Source organism: Solea solea, chromosome 9, assembly GCF_958295425.1.
Source record: "Solea solea chromosome 9, fSolSol10.1, whole genome shotgun sequence".
Classification (NCBI taxonomy): domain Eukaryota; kingdom Metazoa; phylum Chordata; class Actinopteri; order Pleuronectiformes; family Soleidae; genus Solea; species Solea solea.
In genome coordinates this window covers 22,254,815-22,273,045 of record NC_081142.1, presented here as the reverse complement: position 1 = coordinate 22,273,045, position 18,231 = coordinate 22,254,815, and the positions used below count along the sequence as shown (strand labels likewise).

General features: G+C 38.8%; 1 protein-coding gene across 1 annotated transcript; it reads right to left on the bottom strand.

Moving 5' to 3' along the window:
* Positions 1-1,101: 1,101 nt before the first annotated feature.
* Positions 1,102-4,660, bottom strand: rpl36 (ribosomal protein L36). The gene is made up of 4 exons (XM_058637586.1): positions 4,521-4,660; positions 3,170-3,264; positions 2,707-2,841; positions 1,102-1,225 (listed from the first exon to the last, which is right to left on the bottom strand). The coding sequence occupies exons 2-4, from the start codon at positions 3,260-3,262 to the stop codon at positions 1,136-1,138; spliced, it is 318 nt and encodes a 105-aa protein (XP_058493569.1). The 5' UTR covers positions 3,263-3,264; positions 4,521-4,660; the 3' UTR covers positions 1,102-1,135.
* Positions 4,661-18,231: the final 13,571 nt, after the last annotated feature.

Here is an 18,231-nt window from a genome sequence, read left to right as displayed (position 1 = left end):
CCAGACAAAGCAGTAACCATTTTACAAGTTATTTGCATCTATTTTTATGTAAACAGCAAACTATTTAGTCACATGCCTTTCTGTTGTCGAAAAAAATCAGCATTTTCAAGGAATCCATTCAAAACCTTGAAAGGACATTGTAATTAAAAATCCCAAGCACCCGTACGAACCCTGTATAAGCAGATACTGGATCCAGTTGTTCAAAATGGAAACATATCAGTTACTAGTATGAAAAATGCAGGTCTCGGGGTGACCTTGTTTTACTCATTTATCATTTGCATTTTTTATACATTTACTATCATAAACCGTGGAGCATTTTTCCATAATAAAAGTCCTAGCACTGCATGGCTGAACTCGACTCTTTTTGCATTTCTATCAGCGATAGTTCCTGGTATGTTTCTTTTAGTACCTGCTCTGACGAGGTTCAGCTGAGCCTATACTAAAATGTGACACCAACAGACCGCCAGCCACTGATTGGTCAGTGTCGTCACTGAAGAGTCATAAGCGTAACGTCTGACAAAATCAAACCCAACAATGTCCAACTGTACTTGAGTTAAAAAGACTTAAAAATCCTGAAAACATGCGTTAATCTCTAACATTCAGCAAAGGAAATGTCTAAAATGTCAATATTTAACAGGGGTTTGGTGTGCTTAGCTACAGCACTGCTGAAAGTCGGCGATCGTGAGCCTAATCATGACCACATTCAGTGGTGTTTCAGTTCAGTGACTATCAGACGGAGTCTGTGCTCCGCTCATGCAGGAAGTACTGAACGATTATATGAACAAATCTTTCTAATGAACTGATTCTAATGATTCAGTTACACCCAAAACAACCGCCTTACAATTCATTACTTTGTGTCTAGTATAAAACCATGTCACCAGTTTCATGCAGCCGTGATATGACGACCCCGCCCACGAGGAGTTATGAAGTCATGAGAAACACTGACACCGAATTGAGTCGCGTTAGAACTGTATAATGGAAAAGCATCATTAGTAGTCTGTCATTAAAGAACGCCTCCATCTTAAAATCGCAAAACTTAACTACCAATGGGTTTAAATAAAGGCTGCTAACAAGATATAAAGACAAAAGGACAGTGTGGCGTTTATAGTTGAACAAACTTTTATTGAGTGACAGGTTATTCCTTCTTGGCAGCGGCCTTTCTCATGGCAGCCAGCACGTTGCTCAGCTCCTCCCTCTTTCTCTTGGCGCGAATGTGAGTTCCAATCTGAGGAGGAAAACAGCAGCGTTAGACTGATGCTCTCAGCTCTGTCTGTGCGTGTGGTGAAGTGTCAGGCTTTAGGCAACAAACTGAAGACAGGTCAGCTCAAATCAGCTGGGCCGATATTTGACATTTTTGATCATCAGCGTTGGTTGGTTATTAGTCGCTCTGCAGTTTAGTTAAATTGTTGTGAAAAGCTTTACCTTAAAAAAAAAACCTGATTGTTATTAATTTTTTGATTACCCATTTCATGTATCAAATCTTCAGTTTCTCCTCTTTTTTTGACAATACTAGAAATTAAAAGTAGTAGGCAAGTAGTAGACAAGATAGGCCCATAGTGTTGCTCAATAACTGGTTATTTTTATATTACTTGTTACTTATTAAACAGTTTAATCTTGATCGTGAAAAAAAAAAGGAAAATCAGCTTTAAAAAAATGGGCAAATGTTTATCATTGAAAAACCTCTACCTACAGTGTGAAGACAAAGGTTAGTAAACAATGTTAAAATCCATTTACAACACTGCATGTTTGTTTAAAAACACAAACAGGCAGCTCAGTAGGGGTGCAACATATCAAAAACATATCAGAGTCACGGGTCGGATAACTTTTCGGATCAGCAAAAAATGTCTGTCACAATCTTTTTGCTGAAGTGGGTGCACGACGGCACACTGTCGTAACGTGGCTCAAGCACTTTCAGCCTGCGTTTAAAGCCCCCGTTTTGCGCAAGCCAATAAGGCCTCATGTCTGCACCTATAAACACACTGGTAGCGTTTGTGATGGCTTTAGCCCGGTCTGATTGTGCAGCAAGGGGCTGCTTAAATGCCGCGGTGATAAGCAGCCTTCGTTTTCACTCCTGTCAGTGAAACACCAGGGTGATGTCGCTTCAAATGCGTGGCCATGCTTGATGTGTTTCCACTGTCATATGGCTTTCTTGTGCCACAGTGCCTACACACCGTCACGGTTTTATCCACTAACTATCATCATTATATTTGACAGGAAAGCCAAAATGCTTCCATACAGGGGATTTAAATGACGCGGGGCGTTCAAGCTCCTCCGTTCCTCCGGAGGGACCATGCTGTGTGTGGACTGAACATGCGCACAACTTTTTTTTTCCATGAATCAATCTGCGGATCACGTGTGTGCCGAACCGAAGGTATTGATCCGAATGGATCACAGTTCAATGATGATCCGTTGCACCACTACAGCTCAGTGGAAAGCTCACTGAATATTTTCTACTGTAGTGGCAACTAACGATTACTTTCATAATCGATTAATCTGTCGATTATTAGAATCGAACACTTGTTTGGTCCATAATATGTCAATTTGTTTGGGGTTTTCCAGTCCTCCAAATGATGTTTTCAAATTTCTCATTTAGTCCGCAAATCACAATTAAGTTTTACTGATTTATTTGTTATATGGAGCAAAGAAACTAGAAAATATTCACATAAACTGAAAAATCCAATAAGCGACACAGGAACACAAACTCACCCTCTTCTTGATGAACTTGAGAGCTCTCTTGTCCTTGGACACTTTCAGCAGCTCCATGGCTCGCCTCTCATACGGAGCAAAACCGCACACCTCGCGAATCATGTCGCGAACAAATTTGCTGTGTTTGGTCAGACGCTGCACAGAGAAGACAAACAGTAAAGTTGCATTTAAATAAAGTCCTTAACTCCACTGTCCCTCTAACTTTCTATACAGAGAGCCAGATTTATCATGACAAAAACAAATTGCAGCTAATTCACAGCCATACCTGCATCTACTAATTTTTATAGCATTGATAAACAAATTATTTCCAAGAGATGTTTGGTAAATGAATTAAAACTTCATTGTATGCATCTTGAATAAAAGGATGGGGAAAACTGATTTTTTTTTTTTAAATTTTCCTTGATTATGCTTTGCATGAAGAGTGGAATATAAATAAAGTTTGTCTGAATAAGTAGATACTCACCCCGCGTCGGCGACTGTGTTTAGGGGCAGTTACGTTTTTGGTAACTGGGTGACCTTTACTGAGGCCAACGGCCATTGGGTAGCGCACGGCCATGTCTGCAAAAAAAACAAATACACACAAAAATTTAAGATAACAATTTACCAGTTAATCAATTAACAGCCAATAATATGATTAATCAAGTAATCTCACCGGTAAATCGAAAAAGTTAATGATTTCCAGTTTTGTCTTGAGCAGAAATGTATATGGTTTGAGAACAGAAGACATTTAAACACATCATTTTGATGATTCTAATAACGCAAATCGTATTTTGTAACCCTTTTCTGACATTTAATGAGCCTAACAAAAAACCTTAACTGGTTGCAGCTTGGTTGACCATATGAGTTTTTCTATAATAAATGCTGATTTGTAGAGCTCAAGAGAGCAGATCATTTCAACCCATATATTAACGTAAATTCTTTCTCCGTCTGATAACATGATTGTTTTATAACAAACACTAAAGAATCTACATTTTACCTGTAGTAATGATCTACAAACTACAAAACATGTGAAATTTAATTTGTTAGTTTCTAAAACTAAAAATTATTAGTTTTTAATAAAATAAGTCATTTAATAAATCACAAGTCAATGCCTACCATTAAAAATGGCAAACCTCAGGCTCAGACTACCTGTAGTTTCAGCCCTGTGGTTATGCAACATTAATGGGTTAGGAATTTATATATACACACACACACAAAAAAAACAGTAGAACCAAAAATCATAAGCAACCTTTATCATGCAATGCATGAGCATTCACCATATAATCTCTAATGAAACCTGATGTTTTTCAAACAGTGGACACTTTCTTATAATTAACGATAATACTGTCCCAATAATTCTGAAAAAGTTCACCTGCAACATTGAAATATTCTGTTAAACAACGACGTAATTATTGTAATTGCAAAAGATTTTCAAAAACTTCAGACACCTACAGCTAAATGCAGTCCCAACTTGCTAATAGCATTTCAGTCATTTAACGCCAAGAAATGTTACTTTAAAAACACAAAAGCTCTGACTCGAACTACACATGTTAAAGAATAAATTGTTGATGGTTATAAACGATAACCGGTTTGAGTTTCAGTAAGAATGAGTTAGTGCGGTGTGTTCAACGAACAGCCGTGGAGATGCTAACTATTTAGCCACCATCGCGGCTACAAATATCCACTTTCTATGAGGTTAATGTGCTACAATATTGTAACTATATGCTAAGTAAAGACTTAAGAAATAGGTGGTTTCGATTAGTTGTGAATATGAGGCCGGATGCCAAAGATTTCACGTGAGTTTTAGTGGATAGTTATCGACAATATTATCCTACCTGCTGTCTATGATGGCGGTAAAACCGGAAGGACTGGCCAGGAAGTGAGACGGGGTAAAGAAGGCCTCATCCGGAAGACACTCCTCCCGGCCGGCAGTGGCCTCTGGCGTCGTGGAAGAAGTACTGCAGGTGAAAGAGATACAAGCCACCCAAGCTAAAAAAATAATAAAATGAAATTATAAATGAATAATAATAAAACGTATTATTGTTGATGCTTGTGAATTTTATTCAACTAGCTTAATTTATATAAAATACAATCCAAAAAAAATAGTGGCAATGGTACAATATTAGGAACAAACCACAAGGGTACAAATGAGTGCTCATTGACATGTAACCTATACCTTAGAGGATACCACCACAGTGAAAATCCATTGGACCCCTAAAGGTACGACTCCATAACTTATTTTCTTTAAGTGTAGTGGCCATCGGGAAGAGTTGCCAGTTTTAGCCCCTGTCAGCTCAAGATCTGGGGTACTCCTGAGCAAAGTACCCAATCCCCATTGCTCATTGTTAATTAGACACTCTAAATTAACCCCAGCCACAGGAGGTCCCAAACCTGAATAAATGGGGGGGCTGCATCAGATAGGGCCAAATTAAAATATGCGGCTCATCCGCTGTGGTGACCCCTCGAAAGGGAGAAGCCGAAAGGAAAATGATCACAGCATTAATGCGTTAAAAATAACCACAACTCCACGGGTGTCACCTGATTCACAGAGTGCTGCTCTCATTAGCCACGTGGTGGTAGCGTCGAGACACTTAGAGGAATGAGCTTGAGAGTGTTAATCTCTTAAAGAACAAGCTTGTGGGCTTAACAGTGGCTGAGCAGATGGTGAGTACATATGGTCGATAGTTCAAGTTCATCCACTTGAAATTCTACAGCAAGGTAAAAGGTCAAAGGGTTGTCATATCAACCAAATATAGAAAACCTGACACTTGCCATTTATGTTTCCTTTCCACATTAATTTGAACAGAAATGTTGTCATGTTAATATGACGTGCAGGTTATGATTTTGTTATGTATCAGAGCTGAGTTGATAACATGGCCTTTCTTTTATCTCCACCACTGAGGTTGTGATTTCACCCAATCATTGGAGCCTTTCAGCAGTAGGGAAATTTAGGCCTCCCCAGGGTTCAGTGTTGCGTCCGAAATTGTTTCTTCTTTATAGAAATTATATTAAAAACCAATTACAATTATTAGTATTCGCAGGTGACAAGTATTTTTTGTTCTGATGTTGCTGGAGATGATGAAACGATGAAATGTGCAAAATAAAGAGGCGGTTTGACAGAAAACTATCTCTTTCTTAAACAAAGGGGATTGGTACCAAGCTCAGGGGTACCTCAGCCCTTGACCTGGCAGGGACTTGAACTGGCAACCTTCCAGTCACAAGCCAAGTTCCCTTTCCACATGGCCATGCTGCCCACAAAGCTAATCATCATAAAACCTGTGTAAAACTAAAATGATCTGGTACAGGTAGATGGTCACAAGATTTAATGATGACAAAATATCGTTCAATGTAACAAAGTAAAACTAAACATTAAATATCATTTGGGATTTTTTTTATTTATAAAAATCAATCCTTCACAGTTGATTGACGGCGGCAGCAACAGGTAGAAATTATTCTCTTGAAAATTCTTCGCATCTTCTTGAGTGATTGGTTTTTGTGAGCTGTGGAGGCTGTTGCTGCGACAGTGAAGGCCTTTGGTTTCGGTCCATTTGAAGATTGCATGTAACTCCGTCTTTTTCTTTTATGGGGTTTGATGACAGCTTGCTTTCGCGATTTTGGATTACTGCCATCTTCTGGAGTTAGAGGACTCCTGCAACATGCTCTCTGACGACTGCCTGGAACTTGATCGCAAGAAAGGGACAGTGGTTCGTCACATGTCCTACTGTGAGCTGGAACATTTCCAGTAGAAACCCTGAAGTCTGGATTGTCCATTGCATCTCTGTCATCAGAAGTGGGGACTGATAGTCCATAAGATGAGACAATGAAAGAGACATCATCATAGGAGACGTAGTCATCAGATGACCAGGTGTCCGGAGCATCTTCCTCTGTCACAACCTCCAGACGTCTATCAAAGCTCAGAGTAGCTGAAGCGGTCGAGGAAAAATCCTTGTCATTATCCATTTGGCAGATGCTCATGAGAGTTTGGGAGGTGGCAAGGTAGTCTTTGCTGCTGTGGTGCTCCTTCAGGTGGGACATGGTAACGAAGGAGTGCTGCAGAGCTTCATGGGGAGAGGTTCTTTGAGCCCCATCGAGATGCAGCAAACCTTTTACCATGTCAACGAAAACTCTGCGGTCCTCAGAGTTAGCTGCTTCCCCTTCTGGATAGATGTTGATCAGGTCATCAAGAGAACTTATCAGGACAATAAAGCTGTAGCTATCCTCAGGTTTTATGTTGGTGGCAGCACAATGTTCTTCTGGTGTCATCAGCCTCCACGTTGTGCTGTCCCCAGCCTCCTCCTTGATGAAAAAATATTGGGTGTAGATACCAAGGCGAAGCAGGTGGTCCTCTGGCTGACCCAGAAACTTGACCATGCCCTTGATCATTTGATAAGTACAGTCAACTGGAAAGAGGTTCTGTGCAAGGTAGAGGAAAGCCAAGATGCAGCCGACTCCCCACACATCTATGGCCTCGTTAAAGGGAAGACCTAGGCTGACTTCAGGAGCTCTGTACCCAGTCGGCTGAATCCACATCCCAGTCTTGGCTCCTGCTGCTGGAAGGGCTGACCCAAAATCAATTAATTTCACCCTAAAGGGTTGTTCCTGCCTGTTGACAAACATGACATTGTCTGGTTTAATGTCAGTGTGCAGGATACTGAGACTCTTCAGTACGTCCAAGGCTGCGAAGAGCTGCTTTGCGAGTGGCCGTATCTCATTTAGAGGCAGAGGCTCCCAGTCACGTTCTTCAAGCAGCTCATAGAGGCTGCAATCCAGCATCTCCAAAACCAGACAAGTCTGTCCTATATGCTCAAACCGCTCGAAAAACCTAACCACATTAAAACGGTCTGGATTGAGGAAACTGATCATTTTTAACACGGTGACCTCGTGTTCAATGGTCTGGAAAAAATGTGTGTTCCTTTTCAGGATCTTAACTGCCACCGTCTCTTTTGTTACCAGATTCTGGCACTTGGCAACTTTACCAAAGCCACCTTCGCCAATGAACTCCAGGACAGAGTATCCAAAGGAGTTGCTGAATAAAATTTCACCTGCTTTAATCTCATGTGCTGACATTGTGACTGGAGCACCAGAAGAAGAACCTGAGCTCTGCCTTGATGACATATTTGTAGCTGTCCCCACTGCCAACAGGTTTACCTGTTTAAGTCATGATTGGTCTTCTTCTGCTGAGTCTTCTCTTCATTTTCTCCCTCAACACCAGCACTGAAAGGAGAAATTTCAAACCTCCAACTGCCTTTGATCGTGCATCAGAATTCCACGACTGGTCCTGATGTCACAAAGGAGGGGCCTTTAATGGGGTCATCTTTTTAGGGTTCTGCACATGATCTTCAAACTGTGTTTTTGGAATGTGATGGGGAACTTTGAACTGCAGAGGGCAGCATTGGACCTCTTAGTGTTCAGCCTGCCAGAACTTAATGGAAGAAGGCCAAAGGATTCTCCACATGGCATGTGTGAGATGATGAGACTGAGTAAATGAGAGAATGAGACGGAAGAACCTGTTGAAGGAGTTTGAACTCCAGATGAAGAACTTTGAACAGTGGAGGGCAGCATTGCACCTCTTAGAGGGCAGCCTGTCTGGGATTAGTAGAAGAGAGGATGAGACTGAGGAGGTGAGAGGATGAGACTGAGGAAAGGAGAGAATGAGAGTGAGAAGATGGGGGGGATGAGAGAAAGGGAATGAGAGGATGAGAGGGCAAGCCTGGGGAGATGAAAAGAGGACAACAAGACTGATGTGATGAGAGGATGAGACTGAAGAGAAAAGAAAGAAAGTGACAGATTGGGTTGTGTAGTTTTCTAGATCCGGCAGATATTATAAGACATTGATGCAATGTCTTGAAAGCAAATTGGTGTAAAACCCTGAAGAAGAAGAAGAATATATTCTTTGTAATGTTAGAGTGATATATACTGATACAGTATATACTGTATGCTGTTCCAGATGATGAATTATCTTTGATATCTATATATAAAACCACACAAATCTCTCCAGATCCTGCAGGTGGTGCTGTAAGCCTGTCTATAAGTGTTGACTGTTAATCTCTGGGTCATGAACTGGTCACAGACAGTTTCTGCAGAGCAAACCATTATTATTATTATTATCATCCATCTGTTTGAGGAGAGAGAGAGCGAGCGGGATTACACACACACACGCTAACTGCTAACAAGCTAGTATCCTCTCAAGGTTTAGACTCTGATTTTAATTAATTTAACCAATTTAACTTCTTCTAACATATTGAAATTATAAAAAATTAGAGATAATTTTACAAACCACACAAGAGAGCGATGATACAACACGGTCTTCATCACTGCGCCCCCTACCTGTATCATTCAGAACTGATTTTATTAGTCTAAAACAAACCACTTAACTTTGAGCAACAAGACTTGAACTGTCCAGATTTTTTCCAAAACCGTAACCATGACCAGTCAGTGCCAAATCAAATTAAGTTCTGCCTCATTAGGACCAGGTTTTGGTCTCCATGAGGACAACTGGTCCAGACCAGGTCAGTGATTATGATGAAAAACATATAAAAACATAGCATTCTTAGCAAGTACACCCCCCTTAACCATAACCAGCACAACCTTAATCTTTGACCTACTTATTTAAGCGAGTTACCTGCTTATTTTCATTATTATTTCATTCATTTATAGGCTCTGTAATGCACATTTAATGACTTCATGGTGGAGTTCATAGTCCACTTCTCGCGTCTTTTACACAACACAGTACGTGTGTGTGACATCACCCCGTACACACGTCACACAAAGACCTCATTGTCATGTCACAGAAACTGAACGAGAAAGAAATACTTTATTAATCCCTGAGGGAAAATTGTTTTCTCTTACAGTTACTCCAACCATGAACAGAGAATCACAGAGAATCACAGCCTGAACTGACATTTAAATAAGATTTAAACTAAGAAAAATTTATTAAAATACGAATAAGTAAGTTAAGCTTTATTTGTATAGCACCTTTAAAAACAGCAATTTACAAAGTGCTTTCACATACATAAAAATATACACATATATACAGTATAAACAAAACAAATAATAATAATGGTCACATTTACACATCAAGGTAAATTGATATAAGATGCTTGCAAAGGAAGAAAAGCAATGAGATAAACAGATAAAAGGATTAAAAGACAGCGTCACATAAAAAGCAACTGTATACAAATTTGTTTTAAGAAGAGATGTGACACTTGCTGAGATGCTAAGATGACTTAGCAAGCCATAATAAGCCATAATAAGCCATAATAACGATTATACACAATCTCTGTGTCAGATATACAAGATGTATAGCATAATATACTATCATATAATATAGTATAAACCAGGGTTCCCATGGGTCTTTGAAACCCTTGAAAGTTTGTGAATTTGAAAAACAAAAAATCAAGGTCCTTGAAAGTTTTGGAAAATCACCTGAAATAGACATGGGTCATTGAAATCCTTGAAAGTTTGTGAATTTGAAAAGAATCAAGGCCTTGAAAGTTTTTGAAATTCACCCCTAACAGACATGGATAATTGAAATCCTTGAATATTTGTGAATTTGAAAAAAATATTCAAGGCCCTTGAAAGTTTTTGAAAATCACCTGAAATAGACATGGGTCATTGAAATCCTTGAAGGTTTGTGAATTTGAAATAATAAAACAAATCAAGGCCCTTAAAAGTTTTGGAGAATCGCCTGAAATAGACATGAGTAATTGAAATCATTGAAAGTTTGTGAATTTGACAAAAAATCAAGGCCCTTGAAAGTTTTTGAAAATCATCTTATAGAACTGGTGATAATAAATAATTGTCTCAAACTCAAATGACCTATGGGCCACTGAGTGTCTAGTCTGGCCAGTAGGGGGGGCTGTCCAAAAATGTCCAACTTCTTAAGAAAAAGTCAATGAAATAGAAATATTTATAATCACTTCAAATTAAAAGTGTTAATTTTGGTGTGGAATGGTTTATAGTTCACAATATAAACGTGTTTCTGATGCAACATTAATATATTCATTGAAAAAATCATATGGAAATAAGTAATTATGAGTTGATACGAAGTGGTGAGCTGCACGTAAATCACACAGGACCTTGTTTGTGTTTATGATTATGTTATTTAGGACTTTATGTTGCAGTTAATGGAGGAGGAAAAACCAGCAGGTTCAGATTAAAGTGCAAAACACACTCATTTCCTTTTGTTTACTTTCCTCTCGCCAAAGGCCAGTCGGGAGTTCTCGTCAGGACAGGTCTGTGCTCTGGACTCTGCTGTTACACGCTCCTGCAGACAAATGTCAGCATGTTTCTTTTACGTCAGATAGTGAAAACTGTACTTTGTGCTTCAGTGTTTCTGCTCACTTTCACTTTTCATTTCCTCACACTTTCACCCAAGTGTTTGAGCGTTACTCACTCGCTCACCACAGACTGAGCTGAAGCAACAGTGTCTCTCTAATCAAAGCTGCAATAGGTTGTCTGCATTTTGACGTTTTACAACTGGAATTTCACAAACGTCAACTTCAACACAATGAATATAAACATAACATTGTGTGTTTGACCTGTTCATACAGAGAATAAACCTGATCTCCTTCGTTGTTGCAGCTCTCAGCTTCTGTTTTATGGTTTTGCTGATGATACCTGTACGTGTCCAGTCAAAGATCATAAACACTCTAAACACTCAATCCTGAACACTCACACACTTACCTCATCACCCACAGGAGACCACGCTGGGTTTTTATCACAAGTGCAAACCACCAGACTCAGAATGTGTCCACAGGGACAGACACACACAGAGGAGAGAGACACAGAGACACAGAGACAGAGAGAGAGCGAGACTGAGCTTTCAGCTCGATCACATCACTCCAGAACACAAGAGACTGAAGATGAAAACAACAATCTACAAACATCTGTGCACCTACAGTCTGAGGCAGAAGCTCCATGAGGACAAAGCACTCACGCTTCAGCAGATCAATGTGATGACGTATGGAGTTACAATAAACCAAAAATAACTCGCTCACCAAGAACAAGAACACGCCGACCTTTGAACCTCCCCTCAAAAACATGAAAGGAGTGAAGAACAAGTTGAGACTTCATCCTCGAGCTGAGACACAGAGAAGACTCTGCTTGACTTTGTGTTACATATGGATAAAAAAATCAAGGTTTTAAAAAACACCTGAAATAGACATGGGTCCTTGAAATCATTGAACGTTTGTGAATTTGACAAAAAAAATCAAGGCCCATAAAAATGTATGAAAATCACCTGAAATAGACATGGGTCCTTGAAAGTTTGTGAATTTGACAAAAAAATCAAGGCCCTTGAAGGTTTTTAAAATGACCTGAAATAGACATGAGTCATTGAAATCCTTGAAAGGTAAGATACTTTTGCGACCAAGGTTGTTCCAATTTCTCAACTGAAGCACGGTCAACTCGGAAATAATACGTTCCAGTTGTCGTTGAAATTTCCAACCTGGAAAGTCAGAGCAACCTCATCAACTCCAACATGGGATTCTAAAATGTCTGCCAAAACAAACAACGCTACTTTTTACTGTTATTTTGCACTTCTGTCTTATTTAATTCACACTTAATCAGTTATTTGCACATTCCGTTTTATGTATTGCAGATGTCACGTTTGCCCAAGCACACTTTTCGGTTAACGGTTTCTGAAATGCTGAGAAGATTCATGTCAACATGTGGTTCATATTCAACACGCAAAACCTTTTTTCGCTCAATAAAACCATTTTCCTTCATTTAAAATTTTAAATAACGTCCAGAAATTGAAAGTTATTCTGAAAAAACGTCATTTTCCATTTTTTATGATTAAAATAAGCAAAAGTAAAAAGGCTCAGGTCTTAAAGGGTTAATTTCTAGTCCAACATACTTCACTCCCAGTTCCAACGTTCAATTTCTGACGTAAATGGAACGCAGAAAAACCTGCCTTTCACTTTCTGCTGCCGCCTCTCTCAGTCGGTCCAGTTCCACTTTGCAGTGGACAAACTCTGCTCCGGGATTTGGTTGCAGCCTCTCTGCAGAGCTCGCGCTCTCCTCCTCCTCTCCGCCATTTCAAACATCAGGCTGCACTTTGTCCTGTGATGGAGGAAGAAGGAGAGAATCTACAGCACGAGAAGATGAGAGGGAGGGAACGCGGAGTTCCAGCTATTAATACGCACTTCTGAGGAAAATCCAACAGATTCACGTTTGTCAGTGAAAATCTGAGCGAAACAAAGCAAACAAAAGGAGCTGAAAGACAACAAATGACAACAGATTTTTATTCTTTTGTAAGTTTGTGTAAATGGGTCAAGGATTTTCAAAAGGTCATTTAAAAAAAAATCCACTCAAAATAAATCACATATTTGCAACTGTTACAACATTGAAGGATGTTGAATAAGAAATGTAAACATTTAAATTAAATGGTTTTAGTTTTTTTTATGTTGATAAATTGAAAATATGACATTGATTTTTCTTCAAGATCTCGGCAACAAGAAGCATCTGTAACAGAAGCTGTTTGCATATATTAATAAGAATAGGCAAATATGCGTATTATTATTTTAATTATTTTAGTGTTTTCATGCCGATAAATTGAAAATATCACGTGATATGACCTTGATTTTTTCATTAAGTTAAATGTGGCTGGCATATTTTTCAAGGTCTCAGTAACGTAAAGCATCTATAACAGGAGCTGTTCGCATTTATTTTAAGAATATGTAAATAATATAAGACAATTAGTCAAAGTTCAGATTAACACAATTATTTTCATAATCGACTAATGTTTCGATTATTTTCTCCATTAATCGAGTCGTGTTGTCTATAAAATGTCAGAAAATGATGATCAGTGTTTACCAAACAAGTGTAAACAAGTGTTCTATGTTATATGAAGCAAAAGAAACCAGAGAATATTCAATCTTTAAGAAGCTGCAAATGCACCCTTAACACCTCAGCCACACAATGTGTTATTTTGAATTTAAAACAGTTTTGGTTTGATTTATCTCTCCTTCCAGTGTCATTAAAGACATATAACAATAAAATAAAATAATAATGTGTGTGTGTGTGTGTGTGTGAGACACCTGCTCAAATCAATCAATCAATCAATCAATACCATCTAGGAGCAGCCAACAGCATCAGTCATGATACACTGAAGAACACAGCGTATTAAGTGTCCAGTCCACGTTTTTCTACTTGAATAACTGACAACAGATCAGGTGCAATTGTTATTATTTTGTAACATGTGACTCAAGTTTGTTTACCATTACCTTTTTGGTAAGAAATTTAGGGTATACATTCATATATATATGTGTATATACATATATATATATACATAAATATATGTATTTATGTATATGTATACTTTTTCCCCAGATCAATTCATTATTGATTGATCATTTAAATAAAGATAAACCTGCAATTTTTTTGCCACTGCACATCCACAGTTCAGTGCAGTTTGTGTGTCCACTGTCAGACCACTACTGCCACCTGCTGTCCAGCTGTCAGAGCTGCATGTAAGACATTTGAAATGACCCCAACTGTCCAGTGAACTGTGAGTGCAGGAAGTCCACACACACAGAAAGTGAACACTGTAAAATAAACAATAACAGCTATTTTGTCTGAGATCATGATTTTATGGGACTTTACTGTAGTTTGATCTGTCTATATTCACTTTTGTTTATTTTTTTAAACGTGATTATGTCAATATGTTTTAATATGGTAACATTATAATATAGATCTCTTAATTGTGTTGTTGTTTATTTAATTAAATTCAAGGTTTATTATATTATAATTTTTTGTTTTTCTGCCAGATATTATGTGGTATTAGATTATAATTCAAAATAATCCAAAATGTAATTAAATTGTTGATTTTATTATATTTTAGTTTGGTCTGTATGTTAAGTTTTATATTAGTTTTTTATTTAATTATTGTTATTATTATTATTATTGTCATTATTTTTACAGTTAACAGTTAAAGCAGCCACAGCAGTGAGGCTTCGTACAAAAAAATCCAGTCCGCTCTACCTCCGACTTCACTCCTGCTGTTCCCTCCTGCTAAACGCACCAACCACTCCATCAGCCTACCCCATGATGATTGACAGCTCGATCAGCCGCTCAGCGGGCGCAAAGCGTCAGCTTTACGTTCGCTCCAGTACACCAGCCAATCAGCGGTCGTGTTCAAAGATCGCTACGCCATACGGACTCTGCCGGCCGCCATTTTGGTGAGGGACAAAAGCCATATCGCTGTTTTGACGAAATGTCCACGATAAAAAACGCATTTCCCTCACGTTTTTCCACGTAGAGCTTGTTCGTGAATGATCAGTGTGAAACGGCAACGTCAATACGAGCGTTATATGTAAGTTTAGAGTTTAGTAACGTAGCATAAACATGATTTAAATCTACGTCACAAACCCACGTATCTCTTCCCTCCATTTCCTTCTCAGCCCCACCCGCCTTTCTCCTTCCTCCTCTTTATTTCTTTGCCTCTCTGTCTCCACTCTTTCCTCCCCTCCCTCCCTCCTTCTCTCACCCACCTCCTCTCTCTCTCCCCTCCTCATCCATCCATCCATCCACCCCCTCCCCTCGTTCTCATTTTCTCCCTGTTTCTGTGTCACTCTGTCTCATTCTCCGTGTGTATTATCTATTATCTTTACAGACATGCAAGCTATATTTACTGCAGTTAAAAAAACATCAGTAAACAATTACAATACAGGTCAACGATGGGGAGTAAAACCCATTGATGTCTAGTATATAACTGGAATTTATTTGAATTGAATCTACTGGTGGTAATAATAGTGGTGTTATTGTAGTAAAATGAAAAGCAGGAAGCAGTTTTTTCTGAATACAAGCTACAGTTGTGATTACAGTAGTTGTACAGTTGCTGTTACACGATTTGTTCCTGTGTGTTCATGATTAAAATTAAAGTAGGAAACTGGAAGTTGTGTGATCGTACAGGAAGAACATTTGGAGTACTTTAACTGGACGACAATTTCTGCCCGTTAGTAGTGAAAAGAGATTGGAATTATCCCTTGTTCAATCCAGACTTTATGATGCATGTATCAGTAGTTTGAAATTCAGCCCACACTTTCAAAAAAAGGAGTCATTTTGCATAAGTGATTAGCCAATAGTAAGCATGACTGAGATAAAGTGTGTGGGATTTATTAAGGGATTAAAGCTGTATATACACACTGGCTGCATGTGTGTATGAGATTAACAATCTACACGTACATGCCTCTTTCTCTGTGTGTGTATGTGTGAGCGAAAGAGAGTAAAATGTATATCACAAAGTTCACACACAGAATGTGGGACAAAGAGACTAAATCTTTTTTATTTATTTATTTCTTTTAAATATTTTCGAAACTTCCTTAACCGAATTCTAACCTTAACTAACCCTTATAAAACCCTTAAATTAACTTGAACTTTACCCCTAAGCCTGACCTTACCTTACCTAAATTAAACCTAACCCTGCTGCAGTTCTTTAACTAAATTTAACCTAAATCTCACCTTAACTTAACCCCGATGCACACCTTAAATTAAGCCAGATTTTACCCTAACCCTTAAGCAAACCTTACCTTAAACATAACCTTAACCTAAACCTAACTCTCCCCACACAACTTTTAACTTAATCTTATGCAAACCTGTTACCTTACCTAAATGAAGGTAGCAATCCCCATAATTTTAATTGTAAACAAACCTTAATTTAACCCTTAACTTGACCTTAAGTTAAACCTTACCTCCCCCTAACCTTAAATATACCTCAACCAACCGAAATCTTATCTTACTGTAACCATAACTTAATTTCAACAAACCTTAACATAACCCTTAAGTACACATTAACTTAAACCTTATCTTAAACTTAACTTCCCCCAAACCTTACATTTTTACTTAATCCTTAATTTAACATGCCCTTAATATTAATTTAACCTTAAGCAAACCTTAACTAGTACCTAACCTTAACCTGTAAGGAGACCTTACCTTAAACTTAACTTTCCCTAACCTTACATTTTACCGTAGCCTTAACTTAACCTTTAGCTAATCTTAACTGATACCTAACCTTGACTTAACCCCAAAGCAAACTTTTACCAAATCATAACCTTAATTTATAAAGCAAAACCACAACAAACTTAACTTAAACCAAATCTTCATAAATCTGTCAAATAAAATGTTCCAGTTGTGGGTGTAATAAAGGACTATCTTATCTTTTCTGGTCTTATCTTAGGCAAACCTTAACTTAAACCCAACCTGCAACCTTACCTTAACCTAACCCTATCTTTTAAGTCTCCCTCCTAAAATTAAAAAGCCGTAACAGAAGCTGCTGCTGCTGCATTTGACTTGTAGAGAGGGAGGAAGACGATTTCCCATTAAGTGACTGTGTAATCAGATTAAGGTCCTCACTACATTAGTAACATATGGACTACACACACATACTCAGCTATTATTCTTGGTACACTGCACTGACTTCCATTCATTAACTTAACTGCATTTCAAATCTTACCCTTTAACCAGTTTTAAACTCCTCGAGGACTACTGGTCCTGACAAGGTCAGTGTTTATGTCAGAAGAACACACACACACACACACAGGCTTGTGTAGCTATTCTTCTTAGGACATTGTATTGACTTCCATTCATTAGGACAAACTCAAAAAATCCTTAACCCCAACCTTAACGAGAACCACATTTCAAATCTTACCCCTTAATTTAACAAGTTCCTTAAGAAATGAGGTTCTGTTTCAATAGGACTGATTTGGTCTCCACGAGGACTACTGGTCCTGACAAGGTCAGTGTTTGTGACAGAAGAACACACACATACACACACACACACACACACACACACACACACACTCTGGCTTGGTGTAGCTAGTCTTCTTAGGACACTGTATTGACTTCTATTCATTAGGACGGACTAAAAACGCCTTAACCCTAACCTTAACTTAACCACAATTATAATATTTGCCTTAAACTTAATCAGTCCTTTAATAAATGAGGTTCTGTCTCAGTATGACCAGGTTTTTGTCTCCATGTGGACTACTGGTCCTGACAAGGTCAGTGTTTGTGTGACAGAAGAACACACACACGTTTGTATAGCTAAAAGAAAAAAAAATCCATAACCCAAATCTTAACTAGAACCACATTTCAAATCGTACCCCTAACTTAACCAGTCCTTTTAGAAATTAGGTTATGCCTTATTAGGACCAGGTTTCGGTCTCTATGAGGACTAGTGGTCCTGACAAGGTCAGCGTTTATGACAGAAGAGAGAGGCAACAAATACATGGACAGAGAGAGAGAGAGAGAGAGAGAGAGAGAGGGAGGGAGAGAGAGAGGGAGAGAGAGAGAGAGCTATTGTTTCCCTCTGGCCAATCACAGGCTGAATATTTTCGCGGGTAATGGACCAATGAGCTCGTGAGTGCGGACACCTTTACGCCTCCCACTGCTATATAAAAGCAGCAGCTCCGTCTATAAACCCGCCGCTGGTTGGACCAACCTCTCTTCTTTCCACACACTCACTCACTCACTCGCGCACTCACACACACACGCGCACTCACTCACACGCACGCACGCACTCACTCACTCACTCACTCACATCTC